At 45.4% G+C, this 24,379-nt stretch overlaps 1 protein-coding gene across 3 annotated transcripts in view; it reads left to right on the top strand.

The window, feature by feature from the left end:
- LOC106602190 (microtubule-associated tumor suppressor 1 homolog) overlaps positions 1–24,379 on the top strand; it is an 83,611-nt gene that overhangs the window by 38,370 nt on the left and 20,862 nt on the right. For all 3 annotated transcript variants that reach the window (XM_045716428.1, XM_045716427.1, XM_045716429.1), the window contains 3 exons: positions 624–851; positions 2,974–3,132; positions 5,655–5,762. In XM_045716428.1, coding sequence (XP_045572384.1) covers positions 624–851; positions 2,974–3,132; positions 5,655–5,762 — 495 coding nt within the window. The remainder of the gene's footprint in view (positions 1–623; positions 852–2,973; positions 3,133–5,654; positions 5,763–24,379) is intronic.

Raw genomic sequence — 24,379 nt, 5'->3', positions numbered from 1 at the left:
CTCTCCCTGTCTCTCTCTCTCTCTCTCCCTGTCTCTCCCTGTCTCTCTCTCTCTCTCTCTCTCTCTCTCTCTCCCTGTTTCTCCCTCTCTCCCTGTCTCTCTCTCTCTCTCTCTCTCTCCTCTCTCTCTCTCCCTGTCTCTCTCTCTCTCTCTCTCTCTCTCTCTCCTGTCTCTCTCTCTCTCTCTCTCTCTCTCTCTCTCTCTCTCTCTCTCTCTCTCTCTCTCTCTCTGTCTCTCTGTGTCTGTCTCTCTGTGTCTGTCTCGCTCTCTCTGTCTCTCTCTCCTATTCATCCTTCCTCTGCTAGCTCAGCTGTGTCACTAGATACATATTTATCTTCTAGTAGGGCATGTTTATACACACAAACCACTAGTCAGTATGTATGTGTTCTGCAGATGCTGAGAAAGCTTTGATCTTAAAGGCAAAACTGATCCTAAATCAGCATTCTTATAAATACTGCCCCTGATCTTTTGAATTGATATGATACTGATATCTTATGTTAGAATTTTCAGTGTACTGACATATTAATATTATGGACATTGATTCATTTACTGATACAGACGTGACTACTTCTCCCAATACCTGAAACTGATGAACCCTTTTGGTCCTTTCCTACATTTCCCAGGTATCCCCAAGCCACGTGTCACAGACAGACCCTCGGGATTGCCTGGGCCTACTGTGGTGACCTCTAACCCAAAGCCATCCGTCAACCAGGGGTTAGGTCCTGCTCGGCCTTCGGCTGCCGCCGCTGCGTCCAAACTGCCCGTGAAGAACCTACCCACAAGCCTTAGCTCCTCTTCTCTGGGCAGCGCCGCCAGTGAGAGTAATGGATCTCCAGCAGCCTCCAGCAAACGTGAGACTGCGTGTGTGTGAGACTGTGTGTGCCGAGTTATTCTTCCTACATTGCGGGAACCACAGAAGGCCTTCACACAAACACACTGGTGGTTTTCATTGGTGTGGTCTTCCTGTTGCTGGTGATTCACATCCTCCTCTTGCCACTAGCTCTCTCAGACACACACACACTCTCTTCTGACCTCCCGTGACAATTCCATCAGTCTCCCCTGCCGTTTGACTCTGAAGAGAATGTCCATGTGGCATTCCTGCTTTCGCCATCGAGGTCAGAGTTCACATCTGCCCATGTGTGTGTGTGTGTGTGTGTGTGTGTGTGTGTGTGTGTGTGTGTGTGTGTGTGTGTGTGTGTGTGTGTGTGTGTGTGTGTGTGTGTGTGTGTGTGTGTGTGTGTGTGTGTGTGTGTGTGTGTGTGTGTGTGATCAGAGAGGCGGACAAGGTACTCTCCCGACCCACATATCCAGGGGGCTTTGTCTGGACGGCATCATAAACCTCTGGATTACATCTGGTCCTCCTCTCTATATCTACTGTAGCTGCTGGAGAGGTGGAGGAGGAGGGTGGTTGTGTGTTGGGGAAGATGGAGGTGTGAGTGGAGGAGGGTGAGAGCTGACTCTTACTCATACACATGTATTTAACTCATTTCAGGGAGTAAATATCCGTTTCCAGAAAGTCTACATGCTTATAGTAGAGACCTGCTGTAGTCTGCTGTCAGGACTGATGTAATGTCCCTAGAGGTGTTCATCAGCTCCACCACAGTGTTGGCTTGCTACCCTGAACCACTCAATACTGGATCATGTACAGCTGCTGTATCTCAGTTTATCAGGAAATCTATATGGAAATGAACACCCAACACGCTGAGAGTGAGGTTTCTTTTACTATCTAATAGTTTCATATGATAGCCCAGTATTCTGTTGGTTTGATGTGATGCGTCTGAATAATACTATCAACAGCATCACATGACCTCCCTGTGTGACTTGGTCTAAATGGGGATAGGTGGTCAATGGCTGTCTTTGTTCGCTACAGTACAGCCACCACTCTGTTGAAGAGAAAGAGGAGGGGAATGGGGAGGAGGGGAAAGGGGGGATGACAAAGAGAGATGAAGACATGGATGAGACCTGCTGTAGGAATTTCTTTGAAAGCTGGAATTCCTTTAGTGGCAGAACAGTAGAGAAAAGAGACTCTTTGCTTCTTGCTCTCCTCTCCATCGCTCTCCTCTCCATCGCTCTCCTCTCCATCGCTCTCCTCTCCATCGCTCTCCTCTCCATCGCTCTCCTGGCTCTCATGCACTCTTCTCACACTCGCGCTCTCTCCACACATGCACACTTTCACACGCTCTCTCTCTCTTTCTCGCTCTCACACTGCAATGACTCAGCGCCGAGGTAGAAGACCTATGGCTACTGTTGTCATGGTGATCGGATGACGACCAAGATACTGTTGCTATGGCGACGCGTCGCCTCTGTTTACAGAGGAACTAATCACACACACACACACACAGTGATCACTCAAATCAATCTACCATTGCGCCTTAACTACATCAACATACTCGTTTCCCGTTGCTCTAATTGTGCTACAGGCGGCTGTCGCTAATGCAGATAATATTGTTTATGCAGCGTTTTGAGACATTCGTAATCAGTAGTCTGATTGCAATCATGTAGATAATTAGGACCAGAGATTATTCCCCTTTTTGGTAGGTAATTGGTGTTATGTGCATTTAGCTTAACGAGGGGAATTATGCCATGTAAACAGCGTTCATTCTTTTTTACGTTTGGGCAGTGAGAGGTTCGCTATGTGCCCACACACGCCTATTCACAACGGAGACCATTTCAGTTTTGATACTGTAGAACTATCATCTTTCAGTATTGAAGTATGGAGCGCCGTTTGGGTCTTTCCGTGTCAAAAAAGATACACGTCAAGTAACACAATTCTATTATAGAATGTTGTGTGTGCTGAAGTTGCACGTGCGAGCCAATCATCTTTGAGTATTGAACAACTCAACTAAACCCAATGTAGTTGAGTGAGGTTTGAATGAGTTCCAGTCTATTTCCAAGTGGTTAGTAGACTATATTTGTATTAGTTTGTTCTTAATTCTAGTATTAACTGATCATCCCTGTCTTTCTCTGTCCTAGTCCCAGCTCCAGTGGTGGGGGGCTGTAAGCCAGATGAGAGGCCCAGCCAGCCTACAGCTCCAGGGGGAAGCCAGGGGTCGATTAAGGCCCCCACCACTACCAGGCCACTGGGGTTCCGAACCAGAGCCCCCTCACTACCAGGGAGAAGCACCGCAACAGGTGAACACACACACACACACACACACACACACACACACACACACACACACACACACACACACACACACACACAATACTTTCGCATATCCTTGGTGTATACTTACTTTCACTCACTAACCTTTTGATTTTGAAGCCTATCACTTTAGTTTTGATGGTCTAAGCATAGTTAGCATTTAAACATGTGCAGACGTGTCTAAACATGCTCACCATCACTAGCCAGTTTCACTAATGAGTCAGTTTCCCTCTCTGTGATGTGTTCCTCTGATCAGGATCAGATGGACTAGTCTTATTTAACCCAGTTTCCCTCTCTGTGATGCGTTTCTCTGATCAGGATCAGATGGACTAGTCTTATTTAACCCAGTTTCCCTCTCTGTGATGCGTTTCTCTGATCAGGATCAGATGGACTAGTCTTATTTAACCCAGTTTCCCTCTCTGTGATGCGTTTCTCTGATCAGGATCAGATGGACTAGTCTTATTTAACCCAGTTTCCCTCTCTGTGATGCGTTTCTCTGATCAGGATCAGATGGACTAGTCTTATTTAACCCAGTTTCCCTCTCTGTGATGCGTTTCTCTGATCAGGATCAGATGGACTAGTCTTATTTAACCCAGTTTCCCTCTCTGTGATGTGTTTCTCTGATCAGGATCAGATGGACTAGTCTTATTTAACCCAGTTTCCCTCTCTGTGATGCGTTTCTCTGATCAGGATCAGATGGACTAGTCTTATTTAACCCAGTTTCCCTCTCTGTGATGCGTTTCTCTGATCAGGATCAGATGGACTAGTCTTATTTAACCCAGTTTCCCTCTCTGTGATGCGTTTCTCTGATCAGGATCAGATGGACTAGTCTTATTTAACCCAGTTTCCCTCTCTGTGATGTGTTTCTCTGATCAGGATCAGATGGACTAGTCTTATTTAACCCAGATGATGATGTCTCCTCTGGTGCTTTTGATTTGCACACCACACCCTCTCCTTGACTTGAATATCTTTTAGCTAAAATATGGACATATTTGTATTCAAATGTGTTGGTTTCTTCTGATTAGACCCAGTGTGTTGTTCCAACAGAACCACATAGATTGGAATATTACAGAACCAGGATTGTATTATCAACCGACCTCAGTCCCTGTGTGTGTCAATGATTATACAACGTGTGGGTCTAATCCCAACCTCAGTCCCTGTGTGTGTCAATGACTATACAACGGGTGGGTCTAATCCCAACCACAGTCCCTGTGTGTGTCAATGATTAAACAACGGGTGGGTCTAATCCTGAATGCTGATTGGTTCATTTATAAACTTTATCTCCACTATAATGTGTGTCAATGAATATAGCGCTCCCTCATATTGGTTAGATAGAATCTCTGTTTATTTCTATGGCCTCTGGAAGGGCCCACAGGATATGAGTAATATTATCTTGGGGTAGATGGAGTACAGTACATCTGCTGTAGAGACGTCATGTTGCCATGGCAGCAGTGACCACTGACAGTTAATGGATACAGTAGTCGGTATGCTAGTTGATTTTCCCTGTGGATTTCTGCTGGGTTGAAGTGTAAACATATGAGCATCAAGATGGTTTATTCCATTGTATCTAGGTCAGTCTGATTTTTCTCATTGGTTTCAGTTTTCTTAATTCAACTATAACTTTGACTCACACACACTCTCTTTCTCTCACACACACTGCAATGACTCACCGCCGAGGTAGAATACTTAATTCCCACAAATATCTAGACCTTTTGTCCCACTATATTGTAAAATACCAAACCATATAAAGGGGGATACCTAGTCAGTTTTCCGCATTTAACACAACCCCTCTGAATCAGAGAGGTGCGGGGGGGGGGGGGTCTGCCATAATTGACATCCACGTCTTCGGCGCCCGGGGAACAGTGGGCTAACTGCCTTGCTCAGGGGCAGAATGACAGATTTTTACCTTGTGAGCTTGGGGATTCAATCCAGCAACCTTTCGTTTACAGGCCCAACGCTCTAACCACTAGGCTACCTGCATATCAACAGACTAGCTGATTTGTGATTATCTAACTATATCTCATTTCTAAAATTTCTATTTTAACATAATCGTTTTCCAACCCTGTGGCTCAAATGACCCATCATCCTCCGATTCCCATTGAGTAGGGCCCAGTTATCTATCTGGATTTCCTCAATCGGATAGGATTAAATGCATAGAAATATAATTAATAGAACGGGAGTCCTCATTCAAGTCAATGATTCTTCTGTTCTGTTAATTCTATTTCTATAGAATTAATCCTATCCAATAGAGTAAATCCAGATAACATTTTGATGAACTGGGCCCAGGTGATTATGAGGTGTTTATTTATCCACCCTCAGCTTGTACCCTGTAGTAGGTGGACACAGAGGCTAAATCTCTGAGCTCTCCTTCAAGACCCAAGCTCCACTACTACACAGATACTACTTCCTAAAACCACACTAGCCCTATAACCTGGTAGTCTCTGCTACAAGGCTACAGTTAGGTTTAGTCTGACTGTTGACAAGGTGTTTCACTATTTCTCTACCATAGGGCTGAAGACTCCAGCGGTGACCAGCCAGGTAGCAGGCAAGCAGGCCCAGAACCCCCTTCAGAGGGCCGGCTCGGCCAGATTCAACCGCCCCACAGCTGCTGCCACAGGTAGAGTTCTGTTTGAACGTTTTGGTGTTGGGTTTGGGTTTTGTGCCTGGGTTCAGTTTGCTAGTGTTTAGTGTTTTTCTACGTAACGGTTAGGGTTGCTTAGAAGGCACTAGAGACAAGAATCTTGAAGTATATTTAAGCAATAAGGCCCGAGGGGGTGTTGTATATGGCCAATATACCACGGTGGAGTGCCTGGACACAGCCCTTAGCCGTGGTATATTGGCCATATACCACAAACCCCTGAGGTGCCTTATTGCTGTTATAAACTGGTTACCAACGTAATTAGAACAGTTAAAAATAACTGTTTTATCATATCCGTTGTATATGGTCTTATATACAACGGCTGTCAGCCAATCAGCATTCAGGGCTCGAACCACCCAGTTTATAATTTAGTATAGTGTCTCTGAAAAAGAGACTGAGGGCAATGTGATTGTCACCCATACAGGTGTCATGGTTATTGTTGAATTGTGAGCAAACCTACACACACCAGTTATACTTTAGCACCCACACCAAAGGAGAGTGTAGGCCCCCAGTTACCATGGTAGCGCTCCAGCATCATCACACACTGGATTTGTGTAAAACTAGACTTGGAACATTCCGTCCCGCAACCTGTTAAGGTTTTCAGCTTTGCATTTTCCTTAAATGTCAGAAGGATCCATGACAGCTTATTTAGAAAAATGTTTGTGTCCGAATGGCCTCAATATACAGTATGAAAGTGACGCGTCATTTTCCAGGAAGTAGCCTTGAAGTTTTTTTACTTTCGTTTTTGAAGTTTTGTAAGCTTTTTAAATGGTCTTCAAAGGGCAAAAATGGAGCGCAATGTTCTTCAGTGTAAAAACTTCATAACAGGCATCTGGCAGAAGTAAATTCATCCACAACACAGCTATAATTATATATACAGTACCTGTCAGTTTGGACACACCTACTCATTCAAGGGTTTTTCTTTATTTGTACTATTTTCTACATTGTAGAATAATAGTGAAGACATCAAAATTATGAAATTACACATATGGAATCATGTAGTAACCAACATTCTGGCTGGCTGACTAGCTCGGAGCTCACAACAACCAACATTTTTTTAAACAAATTTATTTTAGATTCTTCAAAATAGCCACACTTTGCCTTGATGACAGCTTTGCACACTCTTGTCATTCTCTCAACCAGCTTCACCTGGAATGTTTTTGCAACAGTTTTGAAGAAGTTTCCACATATGTTGAGCACTTGTTGGCTGCTTTTCCTTCACTCTGTGGTCTAGCTCATCCCAAACCATCTCAATTGGGTTGAGGTTGGGTGATTATGGAGGCCAGGTCATCTGATGCAGCACTCCATCACTCTCCTTCTTGGTCAAATAGCCCTTACACAGACTGGAGTTGTGTTGGATCATTGTCCTGTTGAAAAACAAATGATAGTCCCACTAAGTGCAAACCAGATGGGATAGTGTATCGCTGCAGAATTCTGTGGTAGCCATCCAGATTAAGTGTGCCTTGAATTCTAAATAAATCCCAGACAGTGTCACCAGCAAAGCACCATCACACCTCCTCCTTCATGCTTCACGGTGGGAACTACACATGCGCAGATCATCTGTTCACCTACTCTGCATCTCAGAAAGACGTGGCAGTTGGAACCAAAAATCTCACATTTGGACTCATCAGACCAAAGGACAAATTTCCGCCAGTCTAATGTCCATTTCTCGTGTTTCTTGGCCCAAGCAAGGCTCTTCTTCTCATTGGTATCGTTTAGTAGTAGTTTCTTTGCAACAATTGGACCATGAAGACCTGATTCACGCAGTCTCCTCTGAACAGTTGATGTTGAGGTGTGTCTGTTACTTGAACTCTGTAGCATTTATTTGGCTGCAATTTCTGAGGCTGGTAACTCTAATGAACTTATCCTCTGCAGCAGAGGTAACTCTGGGTCTTCCTTTCCGGTCCTCATGAGAGCCAGTTTCATCATAGCGCTTGATGGTTTTTGCAAATGCACTTGAAGAAAATGTCAAAGTTCTTGACATTTTCCGCATTGACTGACCTTCATATCTTAAAGTAATGATGGACTGTCGTTTCTCTTTGCTTATTTGAGCTGTTCTTGCCATAATATATACTTGTTCTTTTACCAAACAGGGCTATCTTCTGTATACCACCCCTACCTTGTCACCACACAACTGTTTGGCTCAAATGGATTAAGAAGGAAATACATTTTACAAATGAACTTTTAACAGGGTACACCTGTTAATTGAAACGCATTCCAGGTGACTACCTCATGAAGCTGGTTGAGAGAATGCCAAAGCTGTCAACAAGGCAAAGGGTAGCTACTTTGAAGAATCTGAAGTATAAATATCTATATATTTTTGTTTAAACTCTACAGGACCGGTGTGTCCCCCACGGGACGGTTAAGCTAACGTAGGTTAATGTGATTAGCATGAGGTTATGAGTTACATGAACATTTCCCAGGACAGACATATCTGATATGGGCAGAAAGCTTTAAATTCTTGTTAATCTAACTCCACTGACCAATTTACAGTAGCTATTACAGTGAAATAATACCATGCTATTGTTTGAGGAGAGTGCACAATTATGAACTTGAAAATATATTAATGAACCATTTGGGCAGTCTTGAACAGAAATGCAATGGTTCATTGGATCAGTCTAAAACTTTGCACATACACTGCTGCCATCTAGTGGCCAAAGTCTAAATTATACCTGGGTGGAGTAATACATTATGGCCTTTTCTCTTGCATTTCAAATATGATGGTAAAAAAATAAAAGCGCATGTTTTTTTCTTTGTATTATCTTTTACCAGATCTACTGTGTTATTCTCCTACATTAATTTCACATTTCTACAAACTTCAAAGTGTTTCCTTTCAAATTGTATCAAAAAAATTCTTGCTTCAGGTCCAGAGCTACAAGCAGTTAGATTAGGGTACGTAATTCTAGGCGAAAATTGAAAAAAAAGGGATGGATCCTTAAGAGGTTTTTTAACACTTGTTTGGTAACTAAGTGATTCCATATGTGTTATTTCATAGTTTTGATGTCTTCACTATTATTCTATATTGTAGAAAATAGTAAAAATTAAGAAAAACCCTGGGATTAGTAGGTGTTTCCAAACTTTTGACTGGTGGTGTAAAGTACTTAGGTAAAAAAACGTTCAAGTATTACTTAAGAATTGTTTTGGTATCTGTACTTTATAGTTAACATTTTTGACAACTATTACTTTTACTTCACTACATTTCTAAAGAAAATAATGTACTTTTTACTCCATGCAGTTTCCCTGACACCCAAAAGGACTTGTTACATTTTGAATGCTTAGCAGGACAGGAAAATAGTCCAATTCACACACTTATCAAGAGAACATCCCTAATACCTGATCTGGCGGATTCACGAAACACAAATGCTTTGTTTGTAAATTATGTCTGAGTGTTGGAGTGTGCCCCTTGCTATCTGTAAAAAGGTTTGCTTAATATACGGAATTTGAAATGATTTATACTTTTACTTTTGATACTTAAGTACATTTGAGCAATTACATTTGATTCTTAAGTATATTTAAAACCAAATACATTTAGACTTTTACTCAAGTAGTATTTTACTGGGTGACTTTCACTTTTACTTGAGGCATTTTCTATTAAGGTATCTTTACTTTTACTCAAGTATGACAATTGGATACTTTTTCCACCACTGGTTTTAAGTCACTGTGTTTAGTTCAAAGGTTTTCTATTTAAAACACAGTTATGGATGTCTATAGCTTAATTGGGGAGATAAGAGGGAGGAAATTATAAATAGAAGAATGTAAAAACGTGTTAGCGATTTGGAAAGCATTCCCATGTGTGTGTGGATCATTAGGAGCGTTTGGGTTGTGCGTTCTGGCTGACTAGCTCGGAGCTCACAAGCTCGTGACAAGGGTAAACAAACACACAAAGAATGGCGTCCCGAACACTTCCTGTCATTATAGGGATACAGGGGACTGATGGAAATCCCTTGGAGTGAAACTAGGCTAAACTGTTGCCTCTGTCACACACAGACCCTGTGTGCACGCATGGTAAAACAGCACCGTTGGATCCAGGCTCGTCACAGATGACGGACGGCCACGTCAGCAGTGCCCTGGCGTCGCTTCAAATACTTCTCTCACCTTTGACTGTGCGTTGTTGTGGACATGTGTGCTCTAATATGACGATGCCCATCTATTTTAACTGGCAGGTTGGCACCGTGTGGTGAGTCAGGAGAAGAATAGGGCAGTCGTTTGTTGAGTCCAATGTAATGTGTTGACACTAGGGCCATTTGTCCTGCGGTCTCTACTGTTGGCAGTTGGCAACAATGCCACAACTAAGGACATGTGGTCTGAATGTGCTCCTATCAACAGGTCTCAGATTAGTTTTTGTTGCTCAGCTCATAAGAGTTGAGGTTAGATTTGAGTTTGCGATTGCTGATCCCAAATCAGTCTTTTAAAAAGCAGAAAGTACAGTGTTTTTAGTTAACATATTTAGGCCATCTCACAGAGGCTTTGTGAAGTGTGGATGTGTTCCTGGAGGCCTGGTCAAGCATGGGTCTGTGGTTAGTCCCTTCCCCCAGCCTGGGCTGGTCTTGATTGGGCTAGGCCTCGGCGCCTGGCTGCCTCTCTGCTGCGGTTGCGTCAGGAACTCCCACTGGGGGTTTGTGGGGAGCCACCAGTTGCAGACATGCTGTCACCCCCATCGGCATACCACCACACACACACAGTATTACACACACACACACACACACACACACACACACACACACACACACACACACAAAACAATGGCTTTACAGGCCAGCGGTTACAATGGCTGTTGAAGCTGTCTGGCAAGATGCCTGTATTCAGTTTTCTTTTATAAGACACTTTATTCATTCTGTTGCCCGCTGCCTAAGTTTAGATATTGGATCAGTGCAGCGCTGCTATGGGACTATTTATACTTCAGGGCTGAGTTGTCTTGCCTCGTAGCTCAGGACATATTTCTCAAGTGGGGCTCTTACATGAAGTGACCACTTGGAGATTCTTCTCATTTGTCAAACTAAAATACTGTTTTTGTTAGTTCTGTCACATTGTTGGATACAGGACCATGCATTTCAGGGGTGTCATTTTAGCGAAATGGGTATGGTATGGCAAAGTGACAAGGAGTTGAAGCTTATTTACTGCCTTCCCTTCCGCTCCGAGGCGTCTGTATGGTCCTAAAGTCAGACTGCTCAGAGGTGGCACCACAGGTCCCAGTGTGGTGTGGTACGTAGTTTTTCCTGATCTGGTAGCCTAACCAGGTAAAACTCTGGACCTTTTACAGTATGACGTGATTAATATGATGTAAAAAGGATTCATATGGGCTATGATGGGACCAGAGTATTTCTAATCAAGTCACAGGGTTTTAAAACATTCCTGGAAAACTCCTGGCCTTGAGGAGGATGAAAACCCTGTCAAACTTCAGCAACTTTGTACTTGTTCATATGAATTATATTTTAAAGCAGAACTATGTTGGTTTCCTATACATAGACACAGAGAAGCGACATGATTGGACAATAAAACTCACAGGGCTGAGCTTGCTTCATGCAGGTTGCGTATAGTCTGCCCTATGCAACTGTAGGCCTAATGACAAATCACAGTCTGTCAGCTATTGTGTTTATTGATTCATTCCAGTTAATCATTTTGGATTGGAAAAAGTCTAGATAGCCTAGTCAGACCAATTTTGAATATAAACCAAATTTGATCCCATTCACATTTCCTCACGAACAAATGGGCTATAAATACACAGTGTTACCGCATCGTTTACCCTGGCCAGAGGAACAGGGTGCATAGTAGGCTAGACTATGCAGCTGTTGTTGTTAGTAGCCTAGTCTACAGTTGATCCGACTGGAAAAGAGTCTCATTTCCATGCAATACAGCATGTCAGATGGCTGGTGTTTAGGCTGCTACATTTATGTAACTGTTTTTGCTTGTGTGGGAAGTGATGTTTTATCTCGCTTGCTAAATACCAGAGGAAAGTAGAGAGAGCCCCTTGAGCTTTGTGCGCTGTGCTCGGCCCGTGCGACCTGCGATTTCTGTGAATCTGATTGGTCGAGACACGTAAAGCGCTGTAGCTGAACTCTGATATGAAGGACAGAGAAGTGTTGAGTTGAGAAATCATGAGGCAAATGGGTCTAAAAAACAGCACTTTGCTATTAAACTACACTGAACAAACATATAAATTCAACATGTTGTTTTGGTCCCATGAGCTGAAATTAAAGATCCCAGAAATGTTCCATACTCACAAAAGCAAAGCTTATTTCTCTCCATTTTTTTGCACAAATGTGTTTACGTCCCTGTTTGTGAGCATTTCTCCTTTGCCAAGATCATCCATCCACCTGACAGTTGTGGCATATCAAGAAGCTGATTAAACAGCATGATCATTACATAGGTGCTGCTTGTGCTGGGGACAATAAAAGGCCACTCTAGAATGTGCAGTTTTGTCACACAACACAATGCCACAGATCTCATGTTTTGAAGGAGCAGACAATTGGCATGCTGACTGCAGGAATGTCCACCAGAGCAGATAATTGAATGTTAATTTCTCTACCATAAGCCTCCTCCAACGTCATTTTAGAGAATTTGGCAGTACATCCAACCGGACTAAAAACTGCAGACCATATGTAACCACGCATGTTGCGTTTATATTTTTGTTCAGTATAAATCAAAAGTGGCGCTGCCACACCTGATTTGAAATGAAATGCCGACTTGCCACAGATTTTCTGGTGGCCCTGAGACCACTAACACCACTAAACTGAATTATCCTTTTAAAAGGAATTGGAAGGATTTTAGTACCCTATTTTAAATTGTTGATGTTGAGCTCGGGTATGGCCATACCCAACTGCCGTCTCTCTCGCGCCTTCTCTCTCTCTCTTTCCATCTCACTCTCTCACTCTCTCACTCTCTCACTCACTCACTCACTCACTCACTCACTCACTCACTCACTCACTCACTCACACAGATTTCTCTCTGGAGTGACCTTGTCCCTATAAACTACGGCTGCCTCAGAGGAGAGAGGGATGTGGAGGGGAGAGGGGTGTTACGAACCCATTAACTAGCCTACTAATATTGTTGCATTGGCTAAGTCTAGGGGTCTTTGGCCTAGTTACATAGTTACATGGCCTGTAACCAGACTTATGTCTAGGGGTCTTAGGCCTAGTTACGTAGTTACATGGCCTGTAACCAGACTTATGTCTAGGGGTCTTAGGCCTAGTTACGTAGTTACGTAGTTACATGGCCTGTAACCAGACTTATGTCTAGGGGTCTTAGGCCTAGTTACGTAGTTACATGGCCTGTAACCTGACTCATTATGTCTAGGGGTCTTTGGCCTAGTTACATAGTTACGTAGTTACATGGCCTGTAACCTGACTCATTATGTCTAGGGGTCTTTGGCCTAGTTACATAGTTACGTGGTCTGTAACCAGACTCATTATGTCTAGGGGTCTTAGGCCTAGCGTAGACGTAGTTACATGGCCTGTAACCAGACATTATGTCTAGGGGTCTTAGGCCTAGTTACGTAGTTACGTAGTTACATGGCCTGTAACCAGACTTATGTCTAGGGGTCTTAGGCCTAGTTACGTAGTTACATGGCCTGTAACCTGACTCATTATGTCTAGGGGTCTTTGGCCTAGTTACATAGTTACGTAGTTACATGGCCTGTAACCTGACTCATTATGTCTAGGGGTCTTTGGCCTAGTTACATAGTTACGTGGTCTGTAACCTGACTCATTATGTCTAGGGGTCTTAGGCCTAGTTACATGGTCTGTAACCAGACTCATTATGTCTAGGGGTCTTAGGCCTAGTTACATGGTCTGTAACCTGACTCATTATGTCTAGGGGTCTTAGGCCTAGTTACATGGTCTGTAACCTGACTCATTATGTCTAGGGGTCTTTGGCCTAGTTACTTGGTCTGTAACCTGACTCGTTATGTCTAGGGGTCTTTGGCCTAGTTACATAGTTACATGGTCTGTAACCTGACTCGTTATGTCTAGGGGTCTTAGGCCTAGTTACATAGTTACATGGTCTGTAACCAGACTCATTATGTCTAGGGGTCTTAGGCCTAGTTACATGGTCTGTAACCTGACTCATTATGTCTAGGGGTCTTAGGCCTAGTTACATAGTTACATGGTCTGTAACCTGACTCATTATGTCTAGGGGTCTTAGGCCTAGTTACATAGTTACATGGTCTGTAACCTGACTCATTATGTCTAGGGGTCTTAGGCCTAGTTACATGGTCTGTAACCTGACTCGTTATGTCTAGGGGTCTTAGGCCTAGTTACATAGTTACATGGTCTGTAACCTGACTCGTTATGTCTAGGGGTCTTAGGCCTAGTTACATAGTTACATGGTCTGTAACCTGACTCGTTATGTCTAGGGGTCTTAGGCCTAGTTACATAGTTACATGGTCTGTAACCTGACTCATTATGTCTAGGGGTCTTAGGCCTAGTTACATAGTTACGTGGTCTGTAACCAGACTCATTATGTCTAGGGGTCTTAGGCCTAGTTACATGGTCTGTAACCTGACTCGTTATGTCTAGGGGTCTTAGGCCTAGTTACATAGTTACGTGGTCTGTAACCTGACTCATTATGTCTAGGGGTCTTAGGCCTAGTTACATAGTTACATGGTCTGTAACCTGACTCATTATGTCTAGGGGTCTTAGGCCTAGTTACATAGTTACATGGTCTGTAACCTGACTCATTATGTCTAGGGGTCTTAGGCCTAGTTACATAGTTACATGGTCTGTAACCTGAATGAATGTGTGCATTTGTGAGAAATCAGCGTATGCATCTAGATGTTGAATGTACTGTGCCAAGGGAGAGCAACCTTACCTTGGTCCAGGGCAGCTCTGTCTCTCTTAACCTCTGGGTCGGCCAGTCCAAGCAAATTATTATTTCTTCAGATGGTGCTGAAACCTAAATATGTACAAAAAGGCAAATACCAAAGGCCTTCCCAAACTAAAGACTCAAAAAACGAATGAAAGCCCTCAACAAAACGAGTAGGTTCCCCAAGCTGCCACTGTGACATCACCTTAATTGTCAGCACCTGATGTGCTTATCAAGCCTTGGCTCAGCACCTAGACCTGGTTGCTGCCCCCTGGTGGTGGAGTGTGAAAGTGTATCCTGGAGAGTGTGTTTGTCTATGTCCTAACACTAGCCTTCCCCTCCACATCATAACAGGGGGAGGAGGAGGAGGAAGTGCCATCATGTGACTGACACCCCCTGACTCACATTTGATCGTATGCCCCATTCAGTACCACACCCTCCAATGTGCTCCAATGCGTATCTTGTCATTATTGATTAGCGAACGCTCCCAGTTTTATCAAACCATTATATAGGTGTTGTTGGAACATCACTATCTATTAGCATGAATTCAATTCATAAACCCCCAACAGAATGTCAGTCGCGTTGAATCCCAGCCATCTCTAAGGCCCAGTGTTTATCTGTGCCTCATCATCCATACCCCCTGTGGTGTATATTCCATGCTGATTCTCCAGACAGTGAAAAGAGCAGCTGAATGATGGAAATGGACAGCCATTCACAGGCTGCCTGTACAGCCACCCCGTAGAACAGTGTCACTCATCAATATTCTGAGGCGTGTGTTTGTGTGTGTGTTTGTTTTGTGTGTGTCAAATGCATCTTTTCAGACGCCACCATCCCAGTGAATAGGCTTAACACAGCACCTGCCACAGAGGGAGAGATGGAGATAGAAGAGAGAGAGAGAGGGGTGGAGAGAGAGTGATGGAACGGGAGGGAGAGTGATGGAGCGGGGAGAGAGAGGAGTGATGGAGAGGGGGGGTGGGGCCTCCTGCTTTCAAGGATCCACATTTTTCTTCTCTCCTTTATCTCTGCTCTCCCATCAGTTGGAACCTCGGTATGAACCATCTGCATCCTCCCACCTTCTCTTCTCCTTTTCATCCCTTCATCCATCCTCCCCCTCACATCTTCACCCTGGGAGTGAAGGAGAGTGAGAGAGAGATATTATTCTCAGTTCCCGCCCAGTTGCCGCTCTGCGCACACTCCTCCCTTCTCTCCTCCCCTCCTCCCTCCCTCCCTCCCTAGCAGCATCTCTCTGTGTGTTTTCTTTACAGTACTATCGAAAGAACCAGTGTGCGATACACATAGATGCCGAGTGTGAGCTTTGTCTAACCGTGTGTGTGTGTGAGAGAGAACCTCTAACGCCTATTGGTCCCAAACGCTGCAGTGTGTGTGTGTGTGTGTGTGTGTGTTGCAGTGTCTGTGTCTGCGGCAGTGTGTGTGTGTGTGTGAGGCATCACTAGGGGACATAGCATGCTACCGCTGATCCTCTGAAGAAGAGGAGATAATCTTCATCATCGTCGTTTCTGCCTACATTTCGTCCTTTCTCTCTGAGGATTCTACTACAGACTAGACCTGGACTATCTCTCCATACTGTTACTGCTTCTACTGCAGGTGGCAGAAAAACAATGCTATTTTTGGCGCCATTTTCTCTTGTTTTCCATTGGCCGGGAGTACAGCTCGAGTGTATTTTTTTCCCCTACGCTCCCGCACTCATTCACAGCTCCTGTAGCTCTCTCCCTCTATCTGGGAGTGGTGTAGCTCTCTCTCTCTCCCTCTATCTGGGAGTGGTGTAGCTCTCTCCCTCTATCTGGGAGTGGTGTAGCTCTCTCTCTCTCCCTCTATCTGGGAGTGGTGTAGCGCTCTCCCTCTATCTGGGAGTGGTGTAGCGCTCTCCCTCTATCTGGGAGTGGTGTAGCTGTCTCCCTCTATCTGGGAGTGGTGTAGCTGTCTCCCTCTATCTGGGAGTGGTGTAGCTGTCTCCCTCTATCTGGGAGTGGTGTAGCTCTCTCCCTCTATCTGGGAGTGGTGTAGCTCTCTCCCTCTATCTGGGAGTGGTGTAGCTCTCTCCCTCTATCTGGGAGTGGTGTAGCTCTCTCCCTCTATCTGGGAGTGGTGTAGCTCTCTCCCTCTATCTGGGAGTGGTGTAGCTCTCTCCCTCTATCTGGGAGTGGTGTAGCTCTCTCTCTCCCTCTATCTGGGAGTGGTGTAGCTCTCTCTCTCTCTCCCTCTATCTGGGAGTGGTGTAGCTCTCTCTCTCTCCCTCTATCTGGAGTGGTGTAGCTCTCTCTCTCTCTCTCCCTCTATCTGGGAGTGGTGTAGCGCTCTCTCTCTCTCCCTCTATCTGGGAGTGGTGTAGCGCTCTCTCTCTCTCTCTCCCTCTATCTGGGAGTGGTGTAGCGTCTCTCTCTCTCTCCCTCTATCTGGGAGTGGTGTAGCGCTCTCTCTCTCTCTCCCTCTATCTGGGAGTGGTGTAGCTCTCTCTCTCTCTCCCTCTATCTGGGAGTGGTGTAGCGCTCTCTCTCTCTCTCCCTCTATCTGGGAGTGGTGTAGCGCTCTCTCTCTCTCCCTCTATCTGGGAGTGGTGTAGCGCTCTCTCTCTCTCTCCCTCTATCTGGGAGTGGTGTAGCGCTCTCTCTCTCTCTCTCCCTCTATCTGGGAGTGGTGTAGCGCTCTCTCTCTCTCTCTCCCTCTATCTGGGAGTGGTGTAGCACTCTCTCTCTCTCTCTCTCCCTCTATCTGGGAGTGGTGTAGCGCTCTCTCTCTCTCCCTCTATCTGGGAGTGGTGTAGCGCTCTCTCTCTCTCTCTCTCTTCTCTATCTCTATCTGGGAGTGGTGTAGCGCTCTCTCTCTCTCTCTCTCTCTATCTGGGAGTGGTGTAGCTCTCTCTCTCTCTCTCTCTATCTGGGAGTGGTGTAGCGCTCTCTCTCTCTCTCTCTCTCTCTCTATCTGGGAGTGGTGTAGCTCTCTCTCTCTGTCTCTCTCTCTATCTGGGAGCGGTGTAGCTCTCTCTCTCTATCTGGGAGCGGTGTAGCTCTCTCTCTCTATCTGGGAGTGGTGTAGCGCTCTCTCTCTCCCTCTATCTGGGAGTGGTGTAGCTCTCTCTCTCTCTCTATCTGGGAGTGGTGTAGCTCTCTCTCTCTCTCTATCTGGGAGTGGTGTAGCTCTCTCTCTCTCTCTCTCGAGCTCTCTTCTATCTGGGAGTGGTGTAGCTCTCTCTCTCTCTATCTGGGAGTGGTGTAGCTCTCTCTCTATCTGGGAGTGGTGTAGCTCTCTCTCTCTCTATCTGGGAGTGGTGTAGCTCTCTCTCTCTCTATCTGGGAGTGGTGTAGCTCTCTCTCTCTCTCTCTATCTGGGAGTGGTGTAGCTCTCTCTCTCTCTCTCTCTCTCTATCTGGGAGTGGTGTAGCTCCTCTCTCTCTCTCTATCTGGGAGTGGTGTAGCCTCTCTCTCTCTATCTGGGAGTGGTGTAGCTCTCTCTCTCTCTATCTGGGAGTGGTGTAGCTCTCTCTCTCTCTATCTGGGAGTGGTGTAGCTCTCTCTCTCTCTCTATCTGGGAGTGGTGTAGCTCTCTCTCTCTCTCTCTCTCTCTCTCTCTCTGGGAGTGGTGTAGCTCTCTCTCTCTCTCTCTCTCTCTCTCTCTCTCTCTCTATCTGGGAGTGGTGTAGCTCTCTCTCTCTCTCTCTCTATCTGGGAGTGGTGTAGCTCTCTCTCTCTATCTGGGAGTGGTGTAGCTCTCTCTCTCTATCTGGGAGTGGTGTAGCTCTCTCTCTCCCTCTATCTGGGAGTGGTGTAGCTCTCTCTCTCTCTCTCTATCTGGGAGTGGTGTAGCTCCTCTCTCTCTCTCTCTCTATCTGGGAGTGGTGTAGCTCTCTCTCTCTCTCTCTCTCTCTGGGAGTGGTGTAGCTCTCTCTATCTATCTGGGAGTGGTGTAGCTCTCTCTCTCTCTATCTGGGAGTGGTGTAGCTCTCTCTCTCTATCTGGGAGTGGTGTAGCTCTCTCTCTCTCTCTCTATCTGGGAGTGGTGTAGCTCTCTCTCTCTCTCTCTATCTGGGAGTGGTGTAGCTCTCTCTCTCTCTCTATCTGGGAGTGGTGTAGCTCTCTCTCTCTCTATCTGGGAGTGGTGTAGCTCTCTCTCTCTCTCTATCTGGGAGTGGTGTAGCTCTCTCTCTCTCTATCTGGGAGTGGTGTAGCTCTCTCTCTCTCTCTCTCGGAGTGGTGTAGCTCTCTCTCTCTCTCTCTCTCTCTCTCTCTCTATCTGGGAGTGGTGTAGCTCTCTCTCTCTCTCTCTCTCTCTCTCTATCTGGGAGTGGTGTAGCTCTCTCTCTCTATCTGGGAGTGGTGTAGCTCTCTCTCTCTCTCTCTCTATCTGGGAGTGGTGTAGCTCTCTCTCTCTCTCTCTCTCTCTCTGGGAGTATCTACCTAAAGACTAGAGACAGTGGATTTCTTTTTCTCTTTCCCTCTCGTTGTTCCATCCTTTTTTCTTTACGTCTATACTAGAGGAATCTCTCACCAGAGACATGTTATGGTCTCCTAGACTCTCTCTGTCTAACTTCCATGTGAAGTTGACAGCCAAAGGATTGTTCCGGAATCTCCAACTCCTCTCGGGATGCAAGAAGACCACTGTGGTGTTCCATGCAGGTCTGAGACACACACACACACACACACACACACACACACACACACACACACACACACACACACACACACACACACACACCTCATCACTCCATCCATCGTACCGCTCCTTCGTCATCTTATCTCCCACGTTCCCTATGTCCTCCCCCGCGCCGCGGCAGCCATTGTTGCCTTGCAGTCCTTCTTTACCAGGGGGTTCTCTCACTATTGTGTAGAGCCGCCATGTATACAAAAGAGATGCCACTCTCTCTGTATTTGTGTGTGTGTTTTCTACACTAGTGGCTCCACCACAGTGTGGTGGTGAGTAGCCGGCAAGGCAGAGGGCTCCTTCTAACCGTGAAGCCCCGAGGGGCTTGACTCCCATGGTACCCAGACACACAGCCTCATCTGGCTCCTAGTAGCCTGACCATCTTTCTGTCATTAAACCACTATGTTAAGGCTGTCAGGAACAGGCCTTTTCTTTGTGTTCTGTGGCATTTTATCTATTGAAAAGCAGCACTATGGGCTGGCATGCTGTCAATCACGAGCTTGACTCCTCCCTCTATCTGTTTCAAATAGTTATACAGTTGTTTTTTCTTGCTATTTAGTCTTTGGCATTTTGGCTGTTGAAACCTGTACTTTAGCCTGACCTGCTGTTTTTGTATTCAAACTAGACTGCACATATCTGGCTGCGTACTATTTTTGTTATTAAATGGTTATATCTATACCGGCTAGAATAATAATAATATTTGCCGAGCAGTGAAACGGCGTGTGTAATAGTAAAAGCGTAATATGACGTGTTGTTTTGTATCCAGGCTCAGGCTGCACGTGTCTGTCTGAGGGCGGCCTCCATCTTAGTGGTTTAGAGACCCACTTCTCTGCTGTGAGAGAAATGTAGGTTACAGCAGGCTTTAGTCACTGCCTGCTCTGCGGCAAGGTTGCCCATTCGTGCATGAGCCCAATGTTTTTTCAACGTTCGCCTGATGAGGGAATTATCTGGTGAAATGAGGACAGAATATCCCAAAGGAGGGACTAGGGAGAGATGTTCCCTTTCTGAAATCTGTCTGGTGTACTGGAGAGTTTGGTGGTATTTTGGGAGCGATAAGATTATACATTCTCTAAAGGAATATTCTCTAATGAATTCAGCCAGCCATGCCTTCTGGTTCTCATATTTATGTGGCATATTTTGTGATGAACAAATATCAAATCTATTTTATTTTTATACCAGGCAGCCTGTTTTTAGGTATGTAGGCTAATTTAAAACAGGTCAGTAAGCATTTCTGTACAGGCATACTGCTCAGGCATACCCAATCAGTGAAGCACTATAAGGACCCCAGTTCAGTGTTGCTAGGCACACGTGCTAATGACACCCCATGTTCTCTCACTCACTCCACACACCGACCACAGGAGGTTGGTGGCACCTTAATTGGGGAGGATGGGCTTGTGGTAACGGCTGGTGCCGACTAGGTGGAATGGCATCAAATACATCAAACACGTGGTTTGATACCATTCCATTGGCTCCGTTCCAGCCATTATTATGAGCCGTCCTCCCCTCAGCAGCCTCCGCTGACATCGATATTTCTCCATGTGTTGCCATGGATACAGCCGGGCTGGGAGTTCAGTCGCCTCGTTAGGCGAGCGACACGATCTACGAGGCCCCAGTTATTGCAGTTAATGAACTTTGACTGGACTGCAGGTGGGCCAGGGGTCCTTCTAGATTTTCTAGGAGTCTGTAGCCGTGTCACCGGGGACGTGTTCACTAGCGTCTGCATCTCAACTGACACCCTGTTCCCAATATAGGGACCTGGTCAGAAACAGTGCACTATATGGGGTACAGGGTGGTATATGAGACGTTCTCGGCCTTATTGGTGGCGTGCTTTATTTACAATGTGTCTTACACTTCAGTTCCAATCATACTTATATTCCATAGTCACCTCAAGGTTGTCAAAGAGAGAACATCTAGTACTGAGATAACAGCCGGTGAAGATGTTCTGTGAAGCCCATTATAGACCAGGCTAGCACAGACTCTCGCCCTCCTGCCTATGGCCCAGCAAGTTTTTACACCGGTGCATCCAATGCTGCTTAACGCCACATGTTCTAAGTACTGTACATCAAAATCCTCGTGTGACAAATCTGCTGCAGATGCAGTTTGAGGATTAATGCCGTCAGATTCGCACTTTTCATTTTTCCAGATTTGATGTTTATCTGAGCACGGCAGGGGGCATCTTTAATCCCGCCCAGATTAAGACTACGGACTACCTTGTGTGTGTGTGTGTGTGCGTGCGTGCAAGTGACGGGGACTGTTTACTGCCACTGGCTGGCACATCAAACCCTTTCTGAAACGTATTCCCCACCGAGCTGAAACCAGGTTGGTATTTGAGGCTACTGTAGTTTGCCAGAATGTAGACCGTGAGAGTTGGACAGAGAGCCAATCCCTCATCAACTGTACAGTATTAATTACACTCTGCTGACTGCTGCTCCAACACAACCCACTTCATAGGAGGGTTTAACACTGGATTACTGTGTGTGTGTGTGTGTGTGTGTGTGTGTGTGTGTGTGTGTGTGTGTGTGTGTGTGTGTGTGTGTGTGTGTGTGTGTGTGTGTGTGTGTGTGTGTGTGTTGGGGGCAGTAGCTTTTCGACCCAGATCAGCGTTGAGTAGTGTGCAAAAGCTATTGCCAAAATTATGACCCCCAACACACACAGCTCAGCGCTGTGAAAGGCTGATCTGGGTGGAAAAGCTACTGCCCCCAAACACACACACACACACACAGTAATCCAGTCTTAAACCCTCCTATGAAGTGGGTTGTATTTTTGCCACCCAGCCCATTGGAGCAGCAGTCAGATCAAAAAGGGATCAAAAAAGGGTTTGATCTACTCAGATGACAGATCTAACACACACACACACACACACAGCCACACACACAGCCACACACACAGCCACACACACCATCCTCAACTAAAAGACACCCGCTCCGCTCGTCCTCTTCCTCCTCTCATCCAGCCTCTCATCTCTCCCCAAAATATCCCTTTTAGTAGCACCTCTTAAAGTCTCCTCTAGACACTGATCCAAGATCAGTTTAGTGTTTCTCCCCATGATAGTTACGGTCATGACTTGTGGAGGAAAAGCTGATCCTAGATCAGTTTAGTGTTTCTCCCCATGATAGTTACGGTCATGACTTGTGGAGGAAAAGCTGATCCTAGATCAGTTTAGTGTTTCTCCCCATGATAGTTACGGTCATGACTTGTGGAGGAAAAGCTGATCCTAGATCAGTTTAGTGTTTCTCCCCATGATAGTTACGGTCATGACTTGTGGAGGAAAAGCTGATCCTAGATCAGTTTAGTGTTTCTCCCCATGATAGTTACGGTCATGACTTGTGGAGGAAAAGCTGATCCTAGATCAGTTTAGTGTTTCTCCCCATGATAGTTACGGTCATGACTTGTGGAGGAAAAGCTGATCCTAGATCAGTTTAGTGTTTCTCCCCATGATAGTTACGGTCATGACTTGTGGAGGAAAAGCTGATCCTAGATCAGTTTAGTGTTTCTCCCCCATGATAGTTACGGTCATGACTTGTGGAGGAAAAGCTGATCCTAGATCAGTTTAGTGTTTCTCCCCATGATAGTTACGGTCATGACTTGTGGAGGAAAAGCTGATCCTAGATCAGTTTAGTGTTTCTCCCCATGATAGTTACGGTCATGACTTGTGGAGGAAAAGCTGATCCTAGATCAGTTTAGTGTTTCTCCCCATGATAGTTACGGTCATGACTTGTGGAGGAAAAGCTGATCCTAGATCAGTTTAGTGTTTCTCCCCATGATAGTTACGGTCATGACTTGTGGAGGAAAAGCTGATCCTAGATCAGTTTAGTGTTTCTCCCCATGATAGTTACGGTCATGACTTGTGGAGGAAAAGCTGATCCTAGATCAGTTTAGTGTTTCTCCCCATGATAGTTACGGTCATGACTTGTGGAGGAAAAGGTGATCCTAGATCTGTGCCCAAGCGCAACTTCCATCCAGGGCCATTTTTTTCTAACTTGTAAAATATGTTCCAAATGGCACCACCTTCCCTATTTAGTGCACTACTTTTAACCAGTGCGCTATATAGGGAGTAGGGTGCCATTTGGGATGCAGACGTAATATCCCACTGCATGCTAAGTGGCTAACTGACTGACAGACTTCTCTCTCACAGACTGGGCCCTGAACCTCTATCAGCCTGCATGGCAGATCCCAGGTACACACTCTGCAAAATGTCTGCTTGACTCTTTTTCCCTCCGGAAAGGAGAACGGAGAAAAAATAAGCAAGAGACATTTTGTAAAAGGTTATATGTTGCTGAATATGATGGAAGTAGCCATATCTGAAGCTCCTCCCAGTAAACAGAAATACTAGTGGCAAACATGTTATATAATACCGGTCTATATATTGGTCCAGTGACTTGTTATAGAATAGATATCTCAACATCAGCCTCTTAGGCAGATCAGATAAACCTCCATGGTCTTTGTTTTGGTTCTCTTCAGGAGTTTCCGCCCTCATTGAAGTAAACCGAGATGATTGTCATGAATTACAGTTGTTTATGCTTCTGAGTGAAGACTATTAATTGGGGTGGTGTGAGTGTGTGAGTGTGTGCGTGCCTCCTGGGAGGATGTTTTGGTTTCCCCTCCCTGGTGTGTTAAAAGAGATTTAGCGGTCACCCACAGGATGCCCCTGTGTGTGTGGGTGTGGTGTTGTCTTTTGGGTGCTGTGGTAGGCTGTGAAAACACAGGATGAAAGTAGGCACCGCTCCCCCTGTTAGCTCAAGCCATGCATGGGGACATCCAGACTGGCAGTGGTGCGACATGCTCGAGGAAGCGTTGACTCTGTGTGTGTTACGGAAAGTCTCTAGTCGTGTGTGTCCCAGGGTGTGGGGAAGTCGACCACAATGCCATTAGAAGAGGCAGACACACTGACAGGGCGCTAATTACCCACTAACACACACACACACACACTCTCAAGACAGACATGTCCCACCACTGTCTGTCCGGGTGTCCCTATGCGCACACACACTGATGCATTGAATTTAGAAACAGAAAATGCATGACAAGAAAATGTATATAACCCAAATGGCAGATTAGTGTCAAACTGTTAATAAATGATATGGCTGTTGACTAATAGGATAATGCAATGTAATTGGAGATTGGATTAGTAAATTCTTTGATAT

This window comes from Salmo salar, chromosome ssa04, assembly GCF_905237065.1.
Source record: "Salmo salar chromosome ssa04, Ssal_v3.1, whole genome shotgun sequence".
NCBI lineage: Eukaryota > Metazoa > Chordata > Actinopteri > Salmoniformes > Salmonidae > Salmo > Salmo salar.
Note: the sequence above shows the minus strand (reverse complement) of the source record. Positions and strands in the feature narration are given on the sequence as shown.